Here is a 22,887-nt window from a genome sequence, read left to right as displayed (position 1 = left end):
GGAAGATACAGCTGGGTCATCTCACGGTGTTCCCAGTGGGTTTTGGACCAATTTTTCTTTCCCACTTTGTATTCTCTTATTCTGAATAGCTCATGTGCCCAAGAAATATGTTTTTCCATATATCACATAAGTAATGGAGGGTGTAGCTCTAAACAAGGCTGGCTGACCTGTCCTTGTATTGCCTGAGGGTGACTTGCAGTCTACTGGAATTAGGAGTAATCACAAGTGTTGCCCGTACTCTAGCAGGCATCCTGATGGGAACAGGCAATATTGGCATGTCCAAGCCAAAGCATGTTCTGAATCTAGTTATCTCCTGTGGTTTTGTGAGTTGCGATGGTATTTCACGCTAATATCCAGCTGACTTCCCCAGCTTCCTTTTATCAGAGTAAGCAGAGATGCATTTTCCTTCCTTGGAAATTCCCTGCACAACATTCATTGCAAACTTAGTTTTCTTTTCTTTATGTCCTCTTCCCAGCAGGCCGCTCCTAACCTCCTGTAGCAGGGAGAGAAGAGGAAATGGAGTGAATGGGGCAGGGGCCTGAGGTCTTAGCATTGCCAGGTGTGAAAATGAAGGATGTGTGTGTGGGGTCAGGTTGAGAAATTGAGATTTAAGCAAGAAGGAGGTTAGCTAGAAGCAAAATACAGATTATTCAGGAGAGTTACAGAAGCAATCTCTTTCTCACCGAAAGAAGACAAGAAGATCCAAGCGAGGCCACTCACCTCACTGAAATGTTCCTCAAACAGGATGTTGTCACCTTCAGCATGCATGATGGGAGCTGAAATGGCATGTTCCAAGTCATAGCCAAACCACAGCTTGTTTATAATCGCCTGCAATGAAACAAATCGCACGCTGACTGACTGGAGATATTGAATAAGAACCTGGGTCACATGCTGCCATCCTCTGCACCGGTGTTAAGCCAGACCAGCTCTACTGTAAATCCTGCCTGCAGGATGGTGCAAACCTGGACTGTAAGAGAGGCTGCATTGAGTCAGACCAGAAGTCCTGCTAGACAGGTCTCCTGTCTTTGTGGTGACCAATACCAAATGCTCAGGGTGAGCACATAATGATACTTCCCAGAATGCTTTCCTTGAGCCAAAGTGGTGTCCTTGAATTCAGTAGCTACTGATGGATCTTACATCTTTCTATTGACAGTTGTCCTTTCTGTTTTCAGATCAGGTCCTAGCATGGACTCCTTCCCATGCTTCTCTCCAGTTGAAGAAAGACGAAGAAAAAAAAGTCCTCTTTTTCCTCTTGTGGCCTTATCTGTTTTTATTTCTTGATTGCTGAACAAGATGTTTGTTAGACTTCATGCTTTGGCAAGCTCTTTTTCGTTAAGATTTGTTACTCTGTGTATATGTATGGTGGTGGTTTTCTGTTTTTCTTGTTCTTTCCATCACGTAACTTACCAGTTTATTTTTGCAGCCCCAAGGTTTTGGGCAATACCTCTCCTCCTAATAACTTCCTTAACTTGCTATTTGATTATTCTAACTTCTTCCCTTTCAAAAAAGAATTGAGAGAGGCAGCTGGCATTTGCCACAGAAATGCTAGAGGCAAGAAGGTGAGGATGGACTGAGTCTGCAGCAGGCCCTCTTCACTGCTGCCTTCCACATAGCAGTACTAGCAGCAGCAAAGTAATTCCTTTTGTTCAGGATGGTGTGTGCTCCCCTTGCTCAGTGGAAGGCATTACTGTGCGGTACCTGTTCACTCACCATAGCAGTGGCACTGATAATCCAGGCCCCACCTGCTCCTCCGATCACCAGCATGTCTCCCGTCTTGGAGATGAGAATGGAAGGCACCATTGCTGAGGGAGGCTTCTCTCCTAGAGCAGAGACAGAGAGTATTATTCCTCCCATGTGGCTGTCAAGGGGGTTGGACGGACACACGAGTTTATCTACCTCACCCTTCTTGCATTCCCCATGGAAAACCAAGCTGCTGCTCATTCCTCAAGAAGCTCAAGTCTCCCAGAAAACTAGCTGCTTTGTGCTGAGACCCCATCTCACAAGAAACTGGACCTTTATGCACAGGCTAAGTAGGAAGCATCTCTTGGTGCGGGGCATCCTACAAGCATTCAGGACTTGCTGCAGCTCATTCAACCCAGCCGAGGAACCATTAGCAGCAATCCTGCCATCGCAGTACTGATGTCCTCTCTCATGGCAGACCCAAGGGAGATAGCATCAGGGGTAGCTTATTTCAGAAAGCAATGTCTCTGCATCAACACTGCTGTGTTACAGAACTCAGTGTAAGCCTACAGCATTACTGATGTGATTGTGCATGCAACTATATACTTTTTCACAGATGAGCCTAAAAAGTCGGCAAGCTTGTCTCAGCAGTAGTTTCTTCACTTCTTCCCTCCCCTTCCCATCAATCAATGATCAGCTTCAGCTGTTTGGGTTTTGTTTTTTTTTTTAATCTCCGATTTCCCTGGCCAGAAACCAAAACTCCCGTGTGTCCGTGCAAGGACATATGTGAGCAGACAAGACACACTACGGGACTTTATCCTCTCTTAGTCTGAAACAAACTTGCTCTCATCCAGACCTAGGAAAGGAAAGACTACCTGCAGTTTACAGATAGTCCCTGCCCAGTTGTACATGGCCTGCATATTCATCTCCTGGCTATGTGTTTTATTTTGAGGGTGAGAATGCTCACCTGGTTTAATGCTTCTGTTTGCTATGCAGAAATCAGCGAGTTCGTTATTTAAAATGATCCCGGTTTGGTTAGAATACACAAAGGAGCCAAACCTGCAGGGGGGAAAGAATTAGCCTTTCAGTGACCAGTGCTTTCCTGCTGTGGATGTCATTAACTGTGGGTTACCTCTGTCTCCTCCCCGCCTGCAACTGCCCCAGCCAGGGTGTCCAAAAGGTGTTTGTGCTGCTGTGCTGGAGCCAGAGATAAGCTCCCTGTTAGTAGTGGAAGTGGGGATTTCCCCAACTCACAGAAACTCAGCAGAGCTCAGCAAGTTGTTACATCTTCGTGAATTGTGATGTTCCTTTGGGCTGATGCTCAGAGACCTTTGCTGTCACATGAGAAATGCATTCGTAAGAGACTGCCTAAATCTGTGAAGCCCAAGGGTTTTGCGTTGCTGGTAAACAGCCCTTGCAGGTACTCTGTGAACCTGATACATGGCCTGTGTGATTCAATTACCAACCCCTTGGCTACTCACGGGTAGTTGATGGTGCTGGTGGCGGACACGGCACTGCCATCTGCAGCGAGCACAGAGATGTGGCTTGTGCCCTTACTTTTGTATCTGTGGTTGTAGATGGACTCCAACAAATTGTAATGGTTGAGTGGATGGTCACCACGGTCATCTATTCGGCTTCTGGCAAGCTCAGCAATCTTGTCAGACAGCATGGTCCCCACAGTCATCTGCAATCGCAGCAAGGACACTGAGCTTGTGTCACCAAAGCACAGGCATGTCTGTCTTTGGGCACAAGGAAGCCTGAGGGATTCAGCCCCAATAGTCAGAGCTTGGGGACCTGCATTGGCACCATTCAGCCCCAGCCTGAATCCCCACGCCACTCTCATCACAGAAACCAAAACAAGCTCAGTACTGAGGCACCTCAGCGTTGGCATGAGCACGTGCACATCCTTTATCAGGTAAGCGAGCACCAGCCTACAGCTGAACAGAAACTGCAGAAAACAAAGTAAATGGCCTAATCCTGCCTCTGCCTTGGCCAGCTGAGCAGCATTGCTCTTGACTAGCAGTTCTAAGTATTTTCTTTCCTTCCGTGGCTGCAAAGCAAGAGGGTGTCAGAGCTTCGCTTGGTACTGCAGCATTGTGCTGGCAGGCAGGATAGTCTGGGCAATAGGCAGCCTGCTTGAGGGCTTAGCACACAGACTAAAATGAGTTGGTGACAATGCAGGTTTAAAAAAAAAAGGCAGGAAATGGACTTCCCTGCTCCCTCTCTGTCAAGCAGCAGTGTAGAAGAAGCTGCCAGTGCTGTGGGTGCCTGTGGCTGCCCTTACGCACCATGCCAGCTCACCTGAGCTTCCGAGAAGGCTGGGTCACTCATATGGGGTTTTAGCACACTGCCGAACTTCAGGGCCTCTGCAATGCGATGGTAGGTTTCCACCTTCTCCTTGGGTGTCGCCAGTGATGCTTCATGGAGTTTATACTCTACGGAGCAGGATGAAATAATTTTGTTAATAGACCCAAGGCAATGTTTTTTCAAGAATTGTAAAAAAAAAAAAAGTTGAAAGGAACCTCCTTTTCCCATCCCAGTTCTTATCAAGTTTCCCTATGCTTTAGCAGCATGTGGGCACAGAAACAACCAAGTACTAATTTCCGCTGTGACTTGAATTCCTCTTGAAGCTTTGGGAAAATCGTGTATCCTTTGGCCTTTGTAGCAGTTATGGTGATGCTGACCCACTGTAAGAATGAACCAGTTCATCATCCTGCTGCACAGCATGGTCACGCTGCTGCTTTGGGGCCCATTCTGGCTCATCAACTCCATTTCTCCCCATTACTTTTCTACCTCTCTAGAGCAACACTTTTTGCAAATGTCTTGCTGCCCCTTTTCCCTTAGGAATTTACCTTCCAATATCTTGAGGATGAACATGAGCACAGCACCTCCCATGGGTGGTCCAGGAGAAAACACCGTGGTGTGATTGTTCAGGGTAATGTTCAGAGCTGAAGACACCTCTGCTTTGTATGCCTGAAGGTCTTCCAGTGAGATAGTGGACCCTTCAACAGAAAACCAGACGGGTAGCTGGCATTAGCACATTAACTTCTACTAGGTGCTATGGGCTGGCTGCATCAGAGCCTTGGTAAAGCTTGTAAAGAGCCATCCCTGTACACTCCAAATTTCTTCCACCAAGCACAGCAATGTCTTCATGTGTCCTCATCTACTGCCAAACCCCAGGACATCACAAAGCCAAAGGGAGTTGGAGAGGCCAGTGCATGAGCACTGTGGGTGAATGCCACAGCAATAGGTGGCTCTCAGCCCTGCTTCTGGGCCTGAGTTATAAAAACTGCGGAAAGGTGGCCCCTTCCCATGTCAGGTACCACCCCAAGTGGCAAGCAAATGGCATGTGTTGGCTTTCCCCTGGTACCGACTCACTGTTAGCCAATTGGTGGGAAAAGGCCTGTCTACTAGTATTAGCTATAGCTGTTACCTACCAGCCTTTCTAATGTCCTCCACCAGGGCCTTTCCTATCTGTCCCTCATAAAATGCTGTAGCTCCATTTTCTGCTACAGCTCTCAGTGTTTGCTGCAGTGCTGGCCACCTGAAGGTCTCTCCATGCTTCAAAAACCTTTGACCGTCACATATCAGTGGGCTGTTAAAGAAGAACATCCATCAGTTTACAGCATGTGCTTATTCTGTCCCCAGGGTCAATCTCTTTTTCCTTCCCAAAGCTGATTTGGTTTATGCATGTTGTATACTTTCCAAGCCAGTGCTACACTGCAGTCTACATGGAGAAAAGTTCTTCTCAGCTGATTGCTACCCATAGCACCAGGCACTCTTGCCCCAGGACCTAACACTTCGACCCTGGCTCAGGTCGGTGGGGCTTCTCAAAACGAGTGTCTGCTGTAGGGCCCTGCTGTCAGGGAATGATTTCCACACACATGGAGGCAGGCCACATACAGCCAGCTCCTCCTCATGAGCAGATGTACTTAGCAGACAGTTTTGCTGTGCCAAGCCACTCTAAATTACAAAAAAAAAAAAAAGTTGCTGACAGAAAAAAAATTAAAAAACCACTTCTGTTATTCCTTCCCTCTCCATAGCAAGTATTTACTGAGCAGAAGCTGCAGCAGCAGCCTGCACTCCATGTCAGCGTATCAGAGGAAGGGTCTGAAGCTGAGGGAACAGTGGTCCTCACACTGCAATTTAATTCATGGGTCTTACCACAGGCTTTTTCCTGGACTGGAAAAGTTTGGGTAATGGAGTATTTTGTCCATAACCAGGGAAATGACAAGTGGCTCTGAAAGGAGCTTGATGGTTGGTTCAAACAGGGCTTTCCATGGTAAGCGGCCATATCGCTTATGGGCTGCTTCATACCCACGAAGTTCTCCTGGTACAGCAATCCAGCGGGAACCTGAAGAGCAGAACGGCAGTGTCACACCCAGTAAGTCATTGGCCTGTGGGTTTCACTTCTCTGAAAGCATTCCAATGGAAGCGTGCATTTGTACAGGCGGGACTAAGGCTTCTAAAAGCAGCTTGGTTTTTTCTCTTTCCTTTTTCTGTTCGTATATTTCTTCCACTACCTAACAGAAGGGGTGTAGAGAAGCTGGAGCCAGACTCAGAGGTGCACGGTGAAAGCACAAGAGGCAACAGGCACATGTTGCAGCAAGGGAGATGGCAGCTGGACATAAGAGAAAAAGCAGTCACATGGAGCCTGGTCAAACACTAGAACAAGCGAAGCTGTGAAACTCTCCATCCTTGGAGAAGTTAAAAAATGTGACAGGACAAGGGCCCAAGCAGCCTGAGCTAACGCTGACATGACTCTGCTTTGAGCAGGAGTTGGAGCAGAGGCCTCCAACTGTCCCTTCCAACCACAGTTGTTCCCAATTCCTTTTCAGGCTCTTCTTCCAGGGATAAGAACATCTTCTCCAGGAACTAGGACATGCCCCAAAGGAAAATGTGCTAGGGAAGGAGAATAAACGCAGCAAGAAATGTGGAGAGATCCAAGACATGCTGCTAAAGCGCGAGTGCCTGTTGCCAAACCAGTAACAGCAAATGGATGTGGAGCCTCCCCAGATGGGAGCGAGGTGGTAGCTGAGCGAGGCTGGAGCCCAGCAACTCAGCTCCTGATGCTGCCAGGTTGCTTCCCCAGTGTAAGGACACGGGCAAGCACACCAGATGATTGATTTCTTTCATTTCCAGAAAGTCTGAGCAGCTATTGACCTTATTTTTCTCTGTAAGAACTGCTGGGAAATGAGTGCTTTGGGAAATCTGGTCTTGAAATGCAGACTTCCTATGAAGAGAAACTATATAGTGATTTCTCCTCACGCTCTGCTCCCCACCCCCTCGCTGGTCAGGTTGCCAATGTTACTATGAAACAGGAATTTTATGGACCTAGTATTTTTTCTTACTTTTGCAAAAATCAATCCAGGAAGAGCACAAGCAATTAAACAGGACTTCAGATAAAGTCAGCAAGGTCCTCAGTCCCCCCACCCTGAGCTTTTCGCCCTGCACGCCAAGAGGGCATGGCCCAGTCTGTGTCCTTACCAATGGGGAAACCAGCAGCACAGCCAGACAACAAGTTGTGCGGAAACACTCGTGGGACTGTCTCGCGGGCATTGATCACCTCGACTGTTCCTAGAAAGGAGAAGGGGAAAGGCATAACATTTTCTTCCGGAAGCAGGTGAACATGTCACTTCAGCCAGGTGTGAGCACCGCACAGGCTGCTAGCCCAGAGCCTGCAGCACCGTGCTGAACTGCCCTGAAGCCTTTTGCCAAGTGTGTCAAGCACACTTGCAGGGTCAGGCTGCAGTCGGCACACACTGTCGTTTGCTCCCATGCTTTTATTTAAGAGCAAACCGAGCAGGGTCTACCTAGAGGCAATGAAGGTACAGGGACAAGGCCAGGGCTGTCTCCAGCTAGTTAAGGTCCCCCCGCAGGGCTCCTGGGCCTGGGATGTGGGCTGGGACATGCTGCTTCACATCTGATTTGCAGGTTCCTGCACTTCCTCCACAGGTGGGACATGTCAGAGGCATAACATGAGCCTCATGCCCTTTGGTGGGCCATTTTCCAAGTGATGGTGAGGCATGTCAATCATGTTTGTAAGTCGGACGGTGATACTGAAAGATCCTCTCTCTCAGGAAGCTTGAAAGGAAAAAAAAAAAAAAAAAACCACAACCCAACCAAAACCACTTGTATACATTCGTATTTCAGGTCTAGCCTATTATTTCGCCTCCTTCTCTGCCTTGTATTTATCTTTTCTTGTCACAGTCCACAGAGCCAGCTGTGTTGCAGGAGACCACAGTGCTACCTAGTGTACCAAGCACCTGAGCTGTGCGTGGCCACATGCGGCTCTGTGCAGCAGGATAATTCAGGTAGCAGAAGACTGTTGATAGGAGACAAAGTAGCTCTGAGTAGCTCAAAGCAGCAAAGAGCCATGTAGCTCTGCCAAAAGGGGGGAAAAAAAAAAAAAAATATACAGGTGTTTTGCCAAATTATGCTATTGCATAAGATACACCCAAGCATTTCCAGATTCGTGACTCGTGAGACTACTTGGCAGCGTTTTTAAAACTACAATAGTGTTATTGTGTTCATTGTTGATTTTACTATTTAGATCTATAAACTCTGGGGGCTTTTGGGAGCCAAGGCAGTTAAAAAAAAAACCATTAAAACATAAAAGCAAGAACACAACACTAGGGGTTAAGCCAAACACAAAAGGGCCTCCCAGCAGGCCCTGAACGTTGCTAGACTGAGACTTCTGAAGGGAAGATGCATCTCCTGGGACAGGGTCTCACCGCCGCTTTGGGGAGTCCTACCCACGCCAGCGAGGGCAGCGCGAGATGCAGCCCCCACCTCGGCAGACACTGCCTGAGCTGCTGATGCAGGATGAGCCCCTGAAGTCCCAGCCCATGGGCTCAGCTGAGCCAGCCACAGCTCCATATTGCTGCGCTCATTGCCCGCACACACGCCTCACTCTGCTCCCGTCTGCCTCCACGGCAGCCCAGCGGCAGCTCAGACAGCACCGCTCACACCTTGCTGCGCTGTCAACTATGTGACTTTGAAATACAATTTGGGATTGCTTTGGAGGAGGAAGGAGAGGCAAAGTCAGGTCATTTTAAATCCAGAGCTTCTTCCCCCAACATGTTCTTGCTGTGAAAAGAATCACTCCCTGTAACGGGTCCTTTGGGTTAAGAGCAAAAGCACGGTTTGTGATCAGAGGATGCACCATTATATTCATAAAATTGCCCTGAGAGAACATGAAGGATTCTGACTTCTCCACGGCAGCTGGGTGTCTGCAGGGAGACGGGGCACCATGGAGAGGACAGGGCTGGCCCATACCTGTGCTGGCATTATAGATGGTAAATATGACCCCACCACCCAGGCCCGAACTCTGAGGGTTCATCACTGAGGTGCAGATCAAGCCAGCAATGGCCGCATCCACAGCTGTGCCTCCGCTTTTCAGGATGTCCCTGTGGTGGAAAGGGAGGAAAAAAAAGACTGTTAAAATACAGGGATGACAGAAGAGAGGAGCTACATGAAAATGTCTCCTTGGGGCACTTGTAAGGCAGTCCCAGCTTGACAAGAGCAGTTGGAGAAACCTATTGGCAGCAGTGTGGAGCGTGAGAGCGCAGAAAGGCGCCTTCTTTTGTGGGAGTGAGAAAGAAAAATTAGTGGGAAAGAAGGGAGAGTCTGCGGGAGGAAAGAGCAGCCAGGGGCCAGACCTGTGCGGGGCTGGTGTTCCTCTGGGAAAAGAGTGATGGGACAGAGGGAACTGCAGCCGCTCACAAATGCTGTTGACAGAAAGGGACAGCAAGGAGCTCCCAGATGTGGAGGAGGATGCTCTTGGCAGAGGAGAGAGCTTTCCACATGCTGGGAACCAAACAACTGATTTCTGGCTCCCCACCTACCTTCCCAATAAAAAGGCATATGCTGGTCAGCAGGACAGGGGCACTGAAGCAGGAACGATGGGTCTATGGGAAGCAAACTCCTGAGACTTAACATGTCAATTAGCACAAAATTCAGGCCTTACTTCATCGCTCCTACAATGTGCCTTCCTGGGCTTATGTGATATTAGCACAAAAATCCCACCTCCTCTCTGCATCCCCAAAGGCAAAACAAACAAAAACCAAACAGGAGGAAAAAAAAAAAAAACCTCAACGGTTTCTACCTAGGCGCAGCCACACCACACACACAGAGGCACTGAGGTAGCCTCATGCTGTTGATAGCAGTGAGTACCTACTGGAGAAATGCGTCTCAACAGATGTTTCCTTCAAGCACAGCTGTAAAAAAAAAAAATCTTTTCCTTGCAGTGGAAATGCGGTGGGGTGGGGTTTCCTTGCACAGCCTGCCAGTAGCCAGCACTGGTATTTGCTAGGAAGGTTTCCGACTGTTTGCATTGGGGTATTGCTTAGACAAGGCAAAGCCAGAAGGGAAAGTGGAATAGTTCATTGACTGGAGTGCAACTGCTCCCAGAGGCTGCAACAGGAACACAGAGCACATCTAGGGACTGCTGTTTATTTTACATCCATTGATATGGCTGGGACCTGCTGGGTTTGGGAACAGGATGCTGCCAGCAGGCCCTCTGAGCGTGGCTTTCCTTTGTTTCTGTAAGTGCCTTTGGAACCACTGCCTGTAAGGAAATGGCATGTGGACAAGTGGGGAGGAAAGAAATGGTAGGGAACCCCTGGGCTTTCTGTTTGTGGTCTGCATGGCTTTTAGCCTCCTAGCAGCAAGCTGCGCCCTGGCTGTAGCTCTGAAAATCGAGACTGAGGCTCAGGCTTGCTCATTCATCTCCTTGCAGCAGGGGTAAGACTCTCACCACACGAATGTCCCTGAGTGGTGTTTTTCTGAAACTGAAGCTTTTTAATTGCTAACAATAGAAGGGAAAGACACAAGGGCTTCATGAGAAACTGAGTCACCCCTGCAGAAGGCCCAGGAAGCATGTTAGAAAGTTGGGGAAGGAGGGGAGAAGGACCGCTATACTTGCCTGGGACAGTGCTCCTCAGAGCCCCTGGATTACGGGCCATGAGGCAGCACATGTACAAAGCCTGGTGCCAGGGAAAACCATGGTTCTGAAATAATTTGCAGTGAAAAACAACTTTAAAAAGAAACTTTGAGATTGCATGGTATTCATTTCAGTGCAATGCATTAAGACCTTAACATGGAAAATCAGACACATTTCTGTCATTTTCCCAAAGCCCGAAAAGCACCAGATCCTCACCCAACTTCCCAGCCACATTCACAGTGGTGTAAGTGGTTGCACATCTTGCACTACCTCTTGTCCAGGGACCCTCCTGCCACGCTCCTTCTGAAGTCGGTGCTGTACACACCTCACCACGTCCCCAGAAACACTTGTGCCTGGAGGAACACTCTCTGATGAAGATCCTCATCCCTTCTTGTGTCATCTGGTGATGGTCGTCTACCTGCTCCAGAAGATGAGCTGTTCCCCCACCACCACTGATCTGCACCAAGCCAGCATGCTCTGCACTGGAACTACATTAACTTAGCATGCTCGAAAGGGCGACCACAGTTAATCGATTTATTGATTTAATATTTGTACACCTAGATGGCCTGTTTCTGGATGATGCTAAGATCTTTTGGTGTTCCCAAGTACTTGTTTATAAAAGCAACATTGTGGGTTAAATACTCCAACTACCGCAAATGTAGTGCCATATGCACAAAGCATACAAACCTGAGAGTTTCTTAGCGTGACCTTATCCATGATCCCTCCCTCCAACACTCCCAGTTAGACATACAGCCAGGATAACACAAGCCATGTAAACTCCAGTTTGTGCTGTGCCCTTGGCTCGCACTGAGATCAGGAAGGACAAATGAGGTCTCAGTCTTAGCAGAAAAGGTGTATCTGACTGCTAAAGAGAGCAGCAAACTTCCCCAGGGAGCTGAGACCTGGACGGTTACTGCCATTGGCAAAAGGGACACAGATTTCCTGAAAGCATCAAGGAACAAGCAGGAGGAAGACGTTCACCGGCCAGTGGAGAGGACTTCAGCAGCGCTGCCAGGATGGACACATCCTGCCTGGCATGGCCGTGGCAAATCAAGTGCTTATTTATGGGCACTGATTACTCCAGCCTGCCAGTCCACCTAATAGTTTTCAGATGGGTCATTCCCAAGACACTGACATTGTGCACACCTCAGGAAAGGCAGGAAAACCAGAGATATTCTTTATTGTTCCTGCTCTGTGCCTAGCACAGTGACACCCTGATTTTTGGCTGCGACTCCTTGGTATTAATGCAATATAGAGCAAACATAACACCAACAGCCAACACAGGGACTCTTTTCCACAGAAAAGCAAAGCATGTTTTGCTTTGTCCTTGGTCGCTGGCCCTCATTAATCACATTTGGCAATATAAACAAAATGACAAGAAAAACAGAATTTCCAGATAATCCAAAAGTGCTTTCCATTCCTGTCTACTATGTCTATATTGGTGGCAACTGTCACCTCTGGTGGCAAATACCACACCTAACAACACAAAGTCAAACCTGTTTCTTGCTCAAGGGAAGGAGGGCTTTCCAGTTGCCTGTTGCCTTTCAGTGAGCACCACGGGATGGAGAGCTAAGGCACAGTGTGCGACATTTGAGACCACCTCAGTATGGGATGGGCTGTGTGATGCTGGGCATGGTCCTTTGCCTGCTGCTTCTTTGGGGGACAGGGGTTAGGGGGAAGGAGAGCTGAGATTTCTCCCCAAAACTGGGCATTATCTTGGCTCTTCCCAGCCTGGCAGGAAGCACTTCCAGCCCCAAGTCTCACAAACACATCTTGGAGGGCTTGCACACCACACTGATATTGTTTTCCTGGCTCTGTGGAGGTGCATGTGTGTGGCAAGTTTTTCACTTGAACACAAGGGGTGTCCCATGACACAGAACAGGCATGGTGGTAGCTAAGAAAAAGCAAGCCTTACAGTCAGGCTTTTAGCTTAAGCTCAGAAACAACTGAACCCAGCAAGGGTAAAACCAAATCCCGATCAGGGTTATTAACAAGATTTCTTTTGAGCTGCTTTGCCCTTTTACGCAGGAGGCCTGATACATGTCCCCCATCATCAGCACAGGGTCCGGGGCCCACAGCCATTCTATGCTATCTGCAGACTGGCCTCCAGTTTCGACAGCTTTCCCTCCAGCCTCTCTGGAGACTGAAACACAATAAAAAACACTCTCTGAGCTGGCTCTTGGTATATCACACTCGGCTCCCCATGCCTGGCTCACCTGCTTTCAGCCAGAGCTCTGCTGAATCCCCCAAGTGATGCTTGGGGAATTTAGGACCAGTCTTGCTCATCTAGCTGGACTGGCAGAGTACAGCCTGTCCCATTAGGTTGTTCCCTTTATATGGATCACTGCTACAACTAGCTTAATTATAATGCAAAACCCTGGGGAGACACATGACCCCTTAATCAAAGTGTAGTGCCTTATCAGGTCTCCCTAGAGACAGCTTAGTGCTACAGCTGACAAAATCTGATAACAACATGTTTTGTCCTATATCCTTCCTGCTACTTAGTTTCAGCTTTAGGGTTTGGCCATTAATTGCATTTCCTCAAAGTCAGGAGCAGAAGAGGATGTTAACGACCAAGTTCTGCTCCAGCAGCAGCAAAACAGGTATTCATCCTCCCAGAAGGATGAATGATGGCACTTTGCTCACACAATCCTCACTGCAAAGATGGGCTGTGCTGGGCTGCAGACCAAGTCTGCTGTTCTGCCCTGAGCTAGAAGGAACCCTGAAGCAATTTTAAATACACTGGAAATGCTAAGCTATTAAATTATATTGATTTTTTTTTTTTTCTGCTAAAGAAAGCTGGGGGCTGGGAGGAGACCACCCATTATATAGGAGCTGCCTGCTTAAGATTTATGAAGAGCAAAAGCAACAGCTGTTTCTCTAAAAAAGGGTCGATTGCCAAATTTGAAACCGATAAAATACAAGGAGAAGGGAAGGCAAATCCTTTGGGATATAAACATTCTTCAGAAATGCTGCTGGGCCATCACTGTAAAGGATTTTTGCAGCAGATTCTCTGCCTAGAACTGAGCTTCCCAGGACCGCAGACATTTTCTGACCATTAAATTCTCACCCTCCCCACCACCCTGTCCCCGAGGTGGGTGTTCGTTTCAGAAGCAGCCAGTTCCCAGGGTTTATGCTAGGCTACACTGGAGAAGTGGGATCAGAGATGCCTGCTGGGCCAGGTCAGGTCAGCTCGCCTCGCTGCAGCGAATCCCATCTCTGGGAACGAGCACTTTTCCTAAATCTCTCCCTGGCTTTATGCTGGCTCTTGCTTCTGCCATTTGCAAAACAAATGGATGCAGAGCAGTGGGTGGCAGAGCTCAAATGGCACATCGGTAGGAAATATAAAGCTTTTTGCATGGCTGATGGAAAAAGCCTCTTCCATTGCCAGGAGAGAACAAGTGGCTCAGAGCTGGAGGAGAAGGTGGGTTTGGGTACCACTCTCTGCCAGGACAATCACCTCCTGTCTCCTCGTGGCTTCCTGACATGAAGACAAATTACTGATGTGGACTGTGGTACCAAATCCACATCCTTGGGTTAAAAACTGCTCTGACTCTCCTTTTAGCCTCCCATCCCTCTTCATCAAAGTGTTTCACTTAATTCAGGGACAAGTTTTCTTCCAGCACAGGGCCCCTGTCTGAACCAGACAGCTGCACAATATTGTTTTCAGTCCCCAATTTCTGGCATTAAACCATTCACAGCAAAAGACCTGACCTTGTTTACTGCTGAGAATTGGGCACTGATGGCTAAGAGCAAGTCTAGCACAGGAGCTGCCAACAAGGATGATGACACACTGAAGGCTTGCTGAGATTGGTCACTGTCTGCAGGGAGCTAAAGAGTTGAATAAAGGTTTCAGAAAGTCCAACCCTACACAGCTCCAGAATATACAAACGCCATCTCCAGAGCTGGAAAACCCAAGCCTGAAGACGGCAGCTGAGCACAACTGAAGAAAAAGAGCAGCAAACAGGGGCTGTGAGTCTGTCCCCCATCTCCTGCTTGTACTAACGAATTACAGAGCTACACAGTTCCTTCACTGACCCTTCCTTCACAGCTGAACTATCGGTGAGGAAAACACAAGGGCCCTGAGGTTTTTTTCCCCAACCCACCAACCCACTTGTTAAAAGACAAGATTGCTCTTCAGGCAACAGGTTCAGTTATTATTCTCAATAAGTTCAATTAAAAGTTCTATTAGGCGCACACAAAGACTCTGTCTTAAATAGCAGCATCTTAAACCCACACGGTATCATGTAATGCCCCGGGAATTTCATTACTGCTAATGACAACTCACAGACCATGTGGTTTGGGTCTCTTTTTTTTTTTTTAATTTAAAGGAAACAAGATTTTTTAATTAAAGAATAAAATTTATAAGTAGGTCAGAGATTAGGTGCTGCTTTTAGCTTCTAAGACTTTAGGCACTGGACCAGTGCAATTGGTTTCATGCCCATCCTGCACTGGAGATTCTCCAAGCATCCCCTGCATCAGTTCCCGGGAGCTGGGGGGGGGGGGGATTTGCAGGATGAAAGGTGTGGCTGCGGGGGTGCAGCCCAGGGTCCCAGCAGAAAGAGGGTCTGCGGGGTCAGTGGGGGAGGGCAGGGACCAACAGGCACTGTTGAATCTCTCTGTGGTGTGCCTTTAGGGCCTGGTTGCAATGACTCCTCCTCTCACCAGCGGGGTGGGCAGGCAGGCTGGCAGGTTCAATTACAACACGTGGTTTTCATTTGATTGTAGCTTTGCTGTACCCAAGACGCCAAGCCTAATTTTTTTTCCCATGGTGCTGTGGAGGTCGCTTTTTTCCTTTTTGTATGTTTCCACTAAAAGCATTCAGCAATGACCAAAAAAATTAGACTGAGGAAATTTGTTGTTTTGTCTTATTTTACTTGTTTTAAACTCCTCCAGAAAATTTGTTAGGAGGCTCTGCAGTGTGCAAGTACAAAGCCAAAGATGTAGTCTGCCGCCAGTTCAAACAATTAACTCTAATTTGGCCAAGTTGTTTGCTTTGGGGAAAAAAAACCAAAACTGATCATTAAAAATTCTGATTGTATTGACCATGTAATTTTTTTTTACTTATTTTTATATACATATAAAAATGCATATGTGTGTGGTCATCAATGAATTAACCAATCTTGTGATTTCTAAGCAACAATAGCAGAAATGAGCCTGTTCCAACCCTGAGCTGCAGAGGCTAAGCACAGTTTCCTCAAAAAAACTGCATCTGGTATCAGCCATGGCTTTGGGGCATGCCAAAAACAAGGAAATCATTATCCTTAGTACTCAGTGCTCCCCACTGCACCACAAGCAAGGAGCGTGGCCATGTCCTGCCTCAAACACAAAGGAGATGGGAGAGGAATGAAGTGGCTGAGCTGTGGAGGCAGGATCAAGGCAGAAGAAAGGTTGAGCAATCTGGGAGCAGGGGTGAGGGTGTTGTGTTGGTAGGATGAGAAGACCAGAAGTAGTGACTGCACAGGCTCGAACACCAGCACAGGGAGATGGGTACATGTAGGAAGGAGCAGCCACAGAGCTGGGGGTGAGGCAGCGATTAGGCAGGAGAGAGCAAGCAGCAGCATGGGAAGCAAAGGGCCCGGCAGGGACTCGGGGGCAGCAGTACAGGTCTCAGCTCTTGTGCCGTTGGGAATCTCGCCATTCATGATTGCTCGCCTAACTCCTCAACTCTTTACACCATTCCAAGTCCAAACAGCCAGTGTAAAAATTTGCAAATGTTTGCATAACTACAGAAAAAGAGTGAAGACCTAAATACAGTCCTTAGTAAGAAAAAGAAAAAGATTAATTATTTCTTCTTGTTTCCTCTCTCCTACGTCTCATTATTTTGGGACTTTAATTATTTTTGAACAGCAGAAGTCAACAGCGTTGTTGTAATCTCAAAAACACTCAGTTGACTGGCTGGGCAGTGTCTGGGAAGGAGTTAGGGTTGTGCATCAAGGGATGTTTGGCTTTGTCCAACTCTCACTTTGTTGATGAAGTTAAGTGGCAAATGAAGTGGCAGCTCACAGGTGGGGACATCAGGGCCTACTGGCTAAGACTACTGTCGTGGTTTAACCTCAGTCGGCAACTGAGCACCACACAGCCACTCGCTCACTCCCCCTGCCCCAGTGGGATGGGGGAGAGAATCGGAAGGGTAAAAGTGAGAAAACTTGTGGGTTGAGATAAGAACAGTTTAATAATGGAAATAAAATAATAAGAAGAATAAGGATATACAAAGCAAGTGATGCACGATGCAATTGCTCACCACCCTGCCGACCAATGCCCAGCCAGTCTCCGAGCAGCGGCCCCCCCCCCGGCCAGCTTTCCCCCAGTTTATGTACTGAGCATGACGTCCCATGGTATGGAATATCCCTCTGGCCAGTTGAGGTCAGCTGTCCTGGCTGTGCCCCCTCCCAGCTTCTTGTGCACCTCCAGCCTGCTCAGTCGGTAGAGCACGGGAAGCTGAAAAGTCCTTGACTAGTGTAAGCACTGCTTAGCGACAACTAAAACATTGGTGTGTTATCAACATTATTCTCATCCTAAATCCAAAACACAGCACTGTACCAGCTACTGGGAAGGAAATTAACTCTATCCCTGCTGAAACCAGGACAACTACTCTGAGAAATTGGATTTTATTGCTACTGCTGTGACAAAATTCCTATGTGATGCTAAAATCTTGTTCAGCAAAGATTCGGCAGGAGGCTGCTGTGTGCTCCTCAGCTCCTGGTTCTCCCACCAAGACCTCTGAGTCAGGCTCAAGGAAGCCCTCACCCTGCACAGTCACACAGGAGGTCAGTGAGAGATGTACCCCGAGCAGCGCAGATTGCTCTGAAAGGCAGAGACCCTGGTCAAAGCAACTCTGATGTGGCATCCTCACAGTACAATTGCCGTGCTAGACTTCCTTATTTATACCAGTGAGATAACATCATTTTCTCACTTCCCAGACTGCTATGAGAATTAATTTAGTGGTGACTCTCATGTGCTAATAGCTAACAGTTAAAATGTGACATACAGATATAACAGCACAGAAATGTCTGGGAGAAAATTGACAAGATCACATGCAGTACAGAGCACGCAGTAAGCTTCCCCCAAAGAAAAGAAATGTTCCTTCCTAACAAGCTAACATTGTGGGCCAGTGGGGACAAAGAGAGAAATAGGATAATGACAAAGAAAAGGGCAAATGTTATACAAAGGTTCTGATCACAAGCTCTGTTGCAGGTGAACATTTTTATAAACAGTTTTATTATGATCTGTTTCAAGAACATGAGCAGATAGCTCAAGCTGGGAGAAAAACAGGAGTTTGGTTCATTCCAAGTATAAGGACAGCACAAAATGAGCACAACGCTTTCCAAGAATGGCTGGAGGCAAAGGATACCGGGAAAAGCAGCAGACAGCATGCAGCAGTAGGGGAGTAGAGCTAACCACCAGGCAGAGGGTGAACCAAGGTGAAGGAGGAGAATAGTCTTGGCTGGGGAGATCCAGGGGTCTTGGCAGGGCTGGAGGACAGAGCTGATACATTTGGAGCAGCAGGACATGATGTGCAGATGCCCCAGGCTGGGTAAAAGGGGGAAAAATGTGTGATGGAAAGTTGGAGCAAGGGCAGAATTTTGTGGCATCATTGGCAAACTATTTTTAGGAAATCTGAGGTGGTCCATCAGACTGGAGGGACACCATAGACCTTGTCAGCAAGAGCGTTGGAGGCACAGCTACAGCGATGGTTGAGGCTATGGAAGCAGGTGGAGCTTCTTGCAGAGAGAAAGGACGGAAACAGATGACAGCCCAGCAGCAGTAGCCAGATAGCCAAAGCCTCTCAGTTGTCAACCTGATCACAGATTTCTGTGGCTCTCACTTCAGTGCCTTCCAGCTGATGCTACACTACTTCAAGTTAAAAATTACAATAGCTGCAAAACAAGTGCTGTGGTTTTCCCAGCAGATTCTTCGGATAATCCAATAATGTATTTTCCTCTATTTCCATTAATATTGATTTAAAAGATACTTCTTCTACCCACTGAAGAACTAACCTGTGGCTTAGCGTAAAAAAAACCATCTTATTCCTTGACATATGTGCGGCCACAGTACATTTTCCCCAACTACTCACAAATGCTGTGTCAGCACAGCATTGCAAGAACCACATGTGCGACATGGCAGGCATGGTGCAATGGCACCACGTTTTCATCTCACTCCTCCAGCCAGAAGGTAGAGCACACAGCTCTCATCCACTGCTAGAGCATCCAGCGTCACGTATAGTTTGTGAAGTTACATCCTTCTACTTTCATGTATGTATACATTTAAGAATTGAAGTAACAGTAATAGTAAAATAATAACATAAGAGTCAAAATGTTTGAGAGAGAAGTTGTTACACAGACTGAAGTGTTACAACCTGGGCAGCTAGAGAATTTTTTAAACCTTCATCTTTCCTTCCAAGTGATCTAAGTATGTCTTTTGTACTCACACTGTCTTTGCTGAATTTCAATTAAATCTGCTCTTTGTTTTACAATACAGAGTGTCTTTCTTGATAGCAGACACAGCTGCTGCAGGCTTCAGTCCAGAAACACACACCCTAAAGGCTGCGATGCCTGGGACCCCCTTACCCTCCTAGCCTGCCTGCCTTCCTTGCCTCTGCTGAAGCCCAGCTGCAGCTCTCCGCTAGCTCCTCTCACTTCTTCCTTAGTTTATTTCTAAGCCACTTATCTGACAGACTTAACCACCATGAAGCAGTTAATTTTCTGCTTCCCCACTTTAAAACAACCTTGCTCTTGTATACTATAAATATTTATACCTTCCAAAAGGCCAAAAATTTGCAGAAATGCAAATTTTTGTGGCATTGGACAATGTCACAATGAAAATAAGCATCAACTGCAGAGGCAGGGCTCCATCTGCTCTCTGAGCTGCTCCACTGGAGAGCACCTGGGGAGCAGCATTGCTGCTCAGCCCCAGAAGCGGGGACGGGGCAGAAACCCAGCTCACTCCCATAGTTAGTATGTCAGTCCAAGTCCACGACATACGCGACACGTAACCTGAAGAACCGAGAGGTCCGTGCACATACCGGCCGATGACAGAGCAGGTCTCAGTGTCAGCAGCCACGGCACCGTGCAGGTAGCGCTGAGGACCGCACTTGGGTTGAGTCAGGATGACCACAAGCGCAACAACCGCCGCCAGCACCCCTAGGGTCAGCAGCACCAGACAACAGATCTTCCCCGTAGACATGTCTATTCCTACGCCGTCGCCGGAGGCAGCTGGGACGCTTTTACTCCTTTTGCCAAGGCGCCTGCTTCGCTCAGGGTGGAAGTAGAGGATCCCGGCAGTTTTGGGAGGGAGGTCTCACTGAAGTGGGCTCTGCCCCCTGCGGCTGAGAATTACATTCTTTTTAAGATTAAAAGCTGCTAAAAAGGAAACGGTGTACTCTTTCTTTCCTGCTGTCTTATGTGTGAGAGGCTTTTCACTCTCCTTTATAAAGTAAACTTTTTCTGGCATATCCATCATATGACTTTTTTTTTTTTTTTAAAGTCTCTGATGAAAACATTTAACACATTCACTGCTGGAGCACTTAGTGAAATCTCTACACTGCTTATTGGCTTCACACGACCTTCCTGTCTTCACATTTTTGCCACATAAAGCAAATTACCAAAGGCAGCCTACGTGGTGAATCACTGCGAAAATTACAACATCAATCCTACATTGCAAACGGGATATTTTCTTTCCATAAGACTACTCAAAGAAGTAAAAGCTAAATACAAAATACAAAGCTGGAACCTTCATATTTACTCTTACTTCACCTTATAGTTCATTATAATCTTGCTTACTTACTTTTTTCATCATTAAATAAATCTTGCCAGTGTCCACACCATATATCTTCTGTAAAAGAGCATAACACAACACTTTGAATAAAACAGCAGGCCCCTGCACTTCTGCAAAACATCAGAGCTAAAAGCTCTGGGGTCCAGCCTGTGTCGGTCAGCAACCACAGCACCCAGGAAGTGAACGGCTGCCGAATAAGACCAGATCTGATTCCTAACAGAGCAGCTATCAGCAGCATGAATTGCTACACAGTGCAACTGGCCCCAGCTAGCTCTTTAGGAGCCTCTTAATTATACAGTTCTCCTTGCACTTAAAAAGTTAAAGATAGGGCTCCACATCTGCCTGCTGTCTTTCTAAAAGATGTCATCTGTGATCCTTTTCCAGCTAGGTTTGGGACAAGGGGAATTCACCTGCGCAGATTTACACCTGTATTTCAGTACAGACTTTCAACTTGCACCCACTAAACTTTATCTCATAGCTAAGTAATACCATTATTTCATGTATCCTATCTCAAGAAATGGATTTGATAGACTAGACTGTCTTTTTTGTAGTTGTATCTTCCCGTAAGGTTAGCTTGGGGAAGTGAGAATAGTCCAAGAAAAATATATGGTTTTGTTCAAGATAAAACCATGGTCCCTGGGGAATAATTTCTTGGTCTCCTCATTTCTGTCTGACTCGGCGAATATACTTGGCATGTGCAACAAGCCTCCACAACTCTAATGTGACTCTTCATTTCACCCCATTGCAAAACATTGCTGATCTTGTAAAATTTCTCAATGCCTACATGACCTTCATGTTTCATTTTTGACAAATTATTCTAAAACACTTAAAGAATCATCATTCTGGTGGTTTTTGGGAAAGCTCTTCCCTGTAAATTCATAGCAGGGCTGGAAACTCTAACCACTCAGTACCAATAGACTCAAGGCTCAAGTGGGTTTTGCCCACTTGGTCATGGAGAATTCAACTGCAGTCTCCAAATTTCCATCAAATTTGGTTTTCAACTCAGCACATCAAACATCTGTATCTGGAAATTACCCTTGTGCTGCCAAGGAGGAGACCTGGAAGAGGCAAGAAAGGTAAGAGAGAGTGTCATCTCCCAGACCATGTCTGGGAAGGCCAAGACATGGTTATGATCTATTCCAACTAACAGATGCCTCCCATAGGCAACCCATTTGTCTTTCAGATACGTAAATGAAGTCTGAGCCTCCTTCTCTCTTTCAATGTGTAACCTTTACAGTCTTGTTGGTGCAACACTCAACTTTGACCATATTATGCTACAAAGTCCGCACTGACCCTCCCGTGTAAGAGGCTGCTTAGTTGTTCACATGCTGGGGCTCAGGACTGTGACCTCTATTTGCCTGTTTGTTTCTTAAAACTTTCACATTTATCATCATTGCCTGGGAGCGCAGTTTGCCTTGGCATAAATCTCCACACGTAGCACTTCACTGCAAGGTCCTCCGCTGCCATTGTGAAGGGCTTTGTACACTGCATGAAAAGGAGCTCAGGTATTTGAAGACCCTTACAGGCCAAGATATACTCAAGGAGATTTTAATTAGAATTGTAACTATTAATAGAATCACTATTTATTAACTAACAAACAGGCACAGTATCTTTAAATTGTCCTTTATACTGTTGGGGTCCTGTTACATTTTTTCCAAATCTTCAACTGAGAGACCAAATTCGAAAATTATTTAACATCTGAAGTACAGGCATTGATAAGGTTGATGTGAACACCACAGCTTCCTTATGGAGGGTAAGAAATCATCAAGGGATAGAAATCCTCAGATTTTAAGAGCAGAGCCTTAGGCTAAGTGAGTTGGGAAGAACTTCACTTAATACTAAGTGAAGGAGTTGGGAAGAAATTCCCCTTGCAGGTAGGTTATTGCAGAGGTGTTGAAGGGTCTTAGCCGTTGGGCTGAGTTGGTGGGGAGACTACACGGGGCAGTTAGTCTAATCCCATCATCTAGTGACCAAAGGGACCAGGGAGGGCTCTGGAGGCACCAGGAGCTTCTCCTTCAGCCTTGCTGGGGACAGTGTGCACCTTTGCTTGTTTTGGCAGCACTAAGCCAATGTAATTTTACCTCAAGCTCCAACATGTTCCTGACACACTGAGCTACCATCCATAGAGCCTGCTTCTCTGACAGCGAAGCTAGTTTCAGATGATGACTGGTATCAGTCATGTTTGAGGAAAAGAAAGCTAGTTGCTGGTTGAAAACCAGCCTTCATAACCAGCCTCAGGATCCTGGAGGAGAGGAGACAATCCCAAAGAGCACCACATCTATACGTGCTGTATGAGCGGTTTTCATTCAGCAGAATAAAGTTGGAGATGCAAATCATGGAGACATCTTCTAAGAAGATGGAGACCTCTGTGCTGAAGCAGGATTCATGACAGTCCAGGGCCAGACTAAAGAAAACAAGGTTGCTGCCTTGTCTGCAGCAAAAGAGTAGGTTTGTGACATGAATGGCATTTCAAGCAGTGTGTTTTC

At 47.0% G+C, this 22,887-nt stretch overlaps 1 protein-coding gene across 1 annotated transcript; it reads right to left on the bottom strand.

Moving 5' to 3' along the window:
* Window positions 1-19: 19 nt before the first annotated feature.
* GGT5 (gamma-glutamyltransferase 5) lies at window positions 20-19,985 on the bottom strand. Its single transcript, XM_009330771.1, has 12 exons — window positions 19,650-19,985; window positions 8,959-9,089; window positions 7,168-7,257; window positions 5,845-6,034; window positions 5,118-5,275; window positions 4,533-4,682; window positions 3,982-4,115; window positions 3,162-3,364; window positions 2,648-2,739; window positions 1,711-1,820; window positions 721-828; window positions 20-493 (listed from the first exon to the last, which is right to left on the bottom strand). Exons 1-12 carry the CDS (start codon window positions 19,808-19,810, stop codon window positions 347-349), a joined length of 1,674 nt encoding a protein of 557 aa, XP_009329046.1. The 5' UTR covers window positions 19,811-19,985; the 3' UTR covers window positions 20-346.
* Window positions 19,986-22,887: the final 2,902 nt, after the last annotated feature.

This window comes from Pygoscelis adeliae, unplaced genomic scaffold (genome assembly GCF_000699105.1).
Source record: "Pygoscelis adeliae isolate BGI_AS28 unplaced genomic scaffold, ASM69910v1 Scaffold358, whole genome shotgun sequence".
Lineage (NCBI taxonomy): Eukaryota > Metazoa > Chordata > Aves > Sphenisciformes > Spheniscidae > Pygoscelis > Pygoscelis adeliae.
This window is presented reverse-complemented; position numbering and strand designations above follow the sequence as displayed.

What these genes read in the sequence shown, in the direction of transcription:
- GGT5 (XM_009330771.1), bottom strand. Translation starts at nt 19,810, where the DNA reads ATGTCTACGGGGAAGATCTGTTGTCTGGTGCTGCTGACCCTAGGGGTG. An exon ending in ACCTGCTCTGTCATCGGCCG is followed by an intron (nt 9,090 to 19,649) that starts GTATGTGCACGG and finishes TTTCCACCACAG; the next exon opens with GGACATCCTGAAAAGCGGAG. An exon ending in GGAGGACATTAGAAAGGCTG is followed by an intron (nt 4,683 to 5,117) that starts GTAGGTAACAGC and finishes TTTCTGTTGAAG; the next exon opens with GGTCCACTATCTCACTGGAA.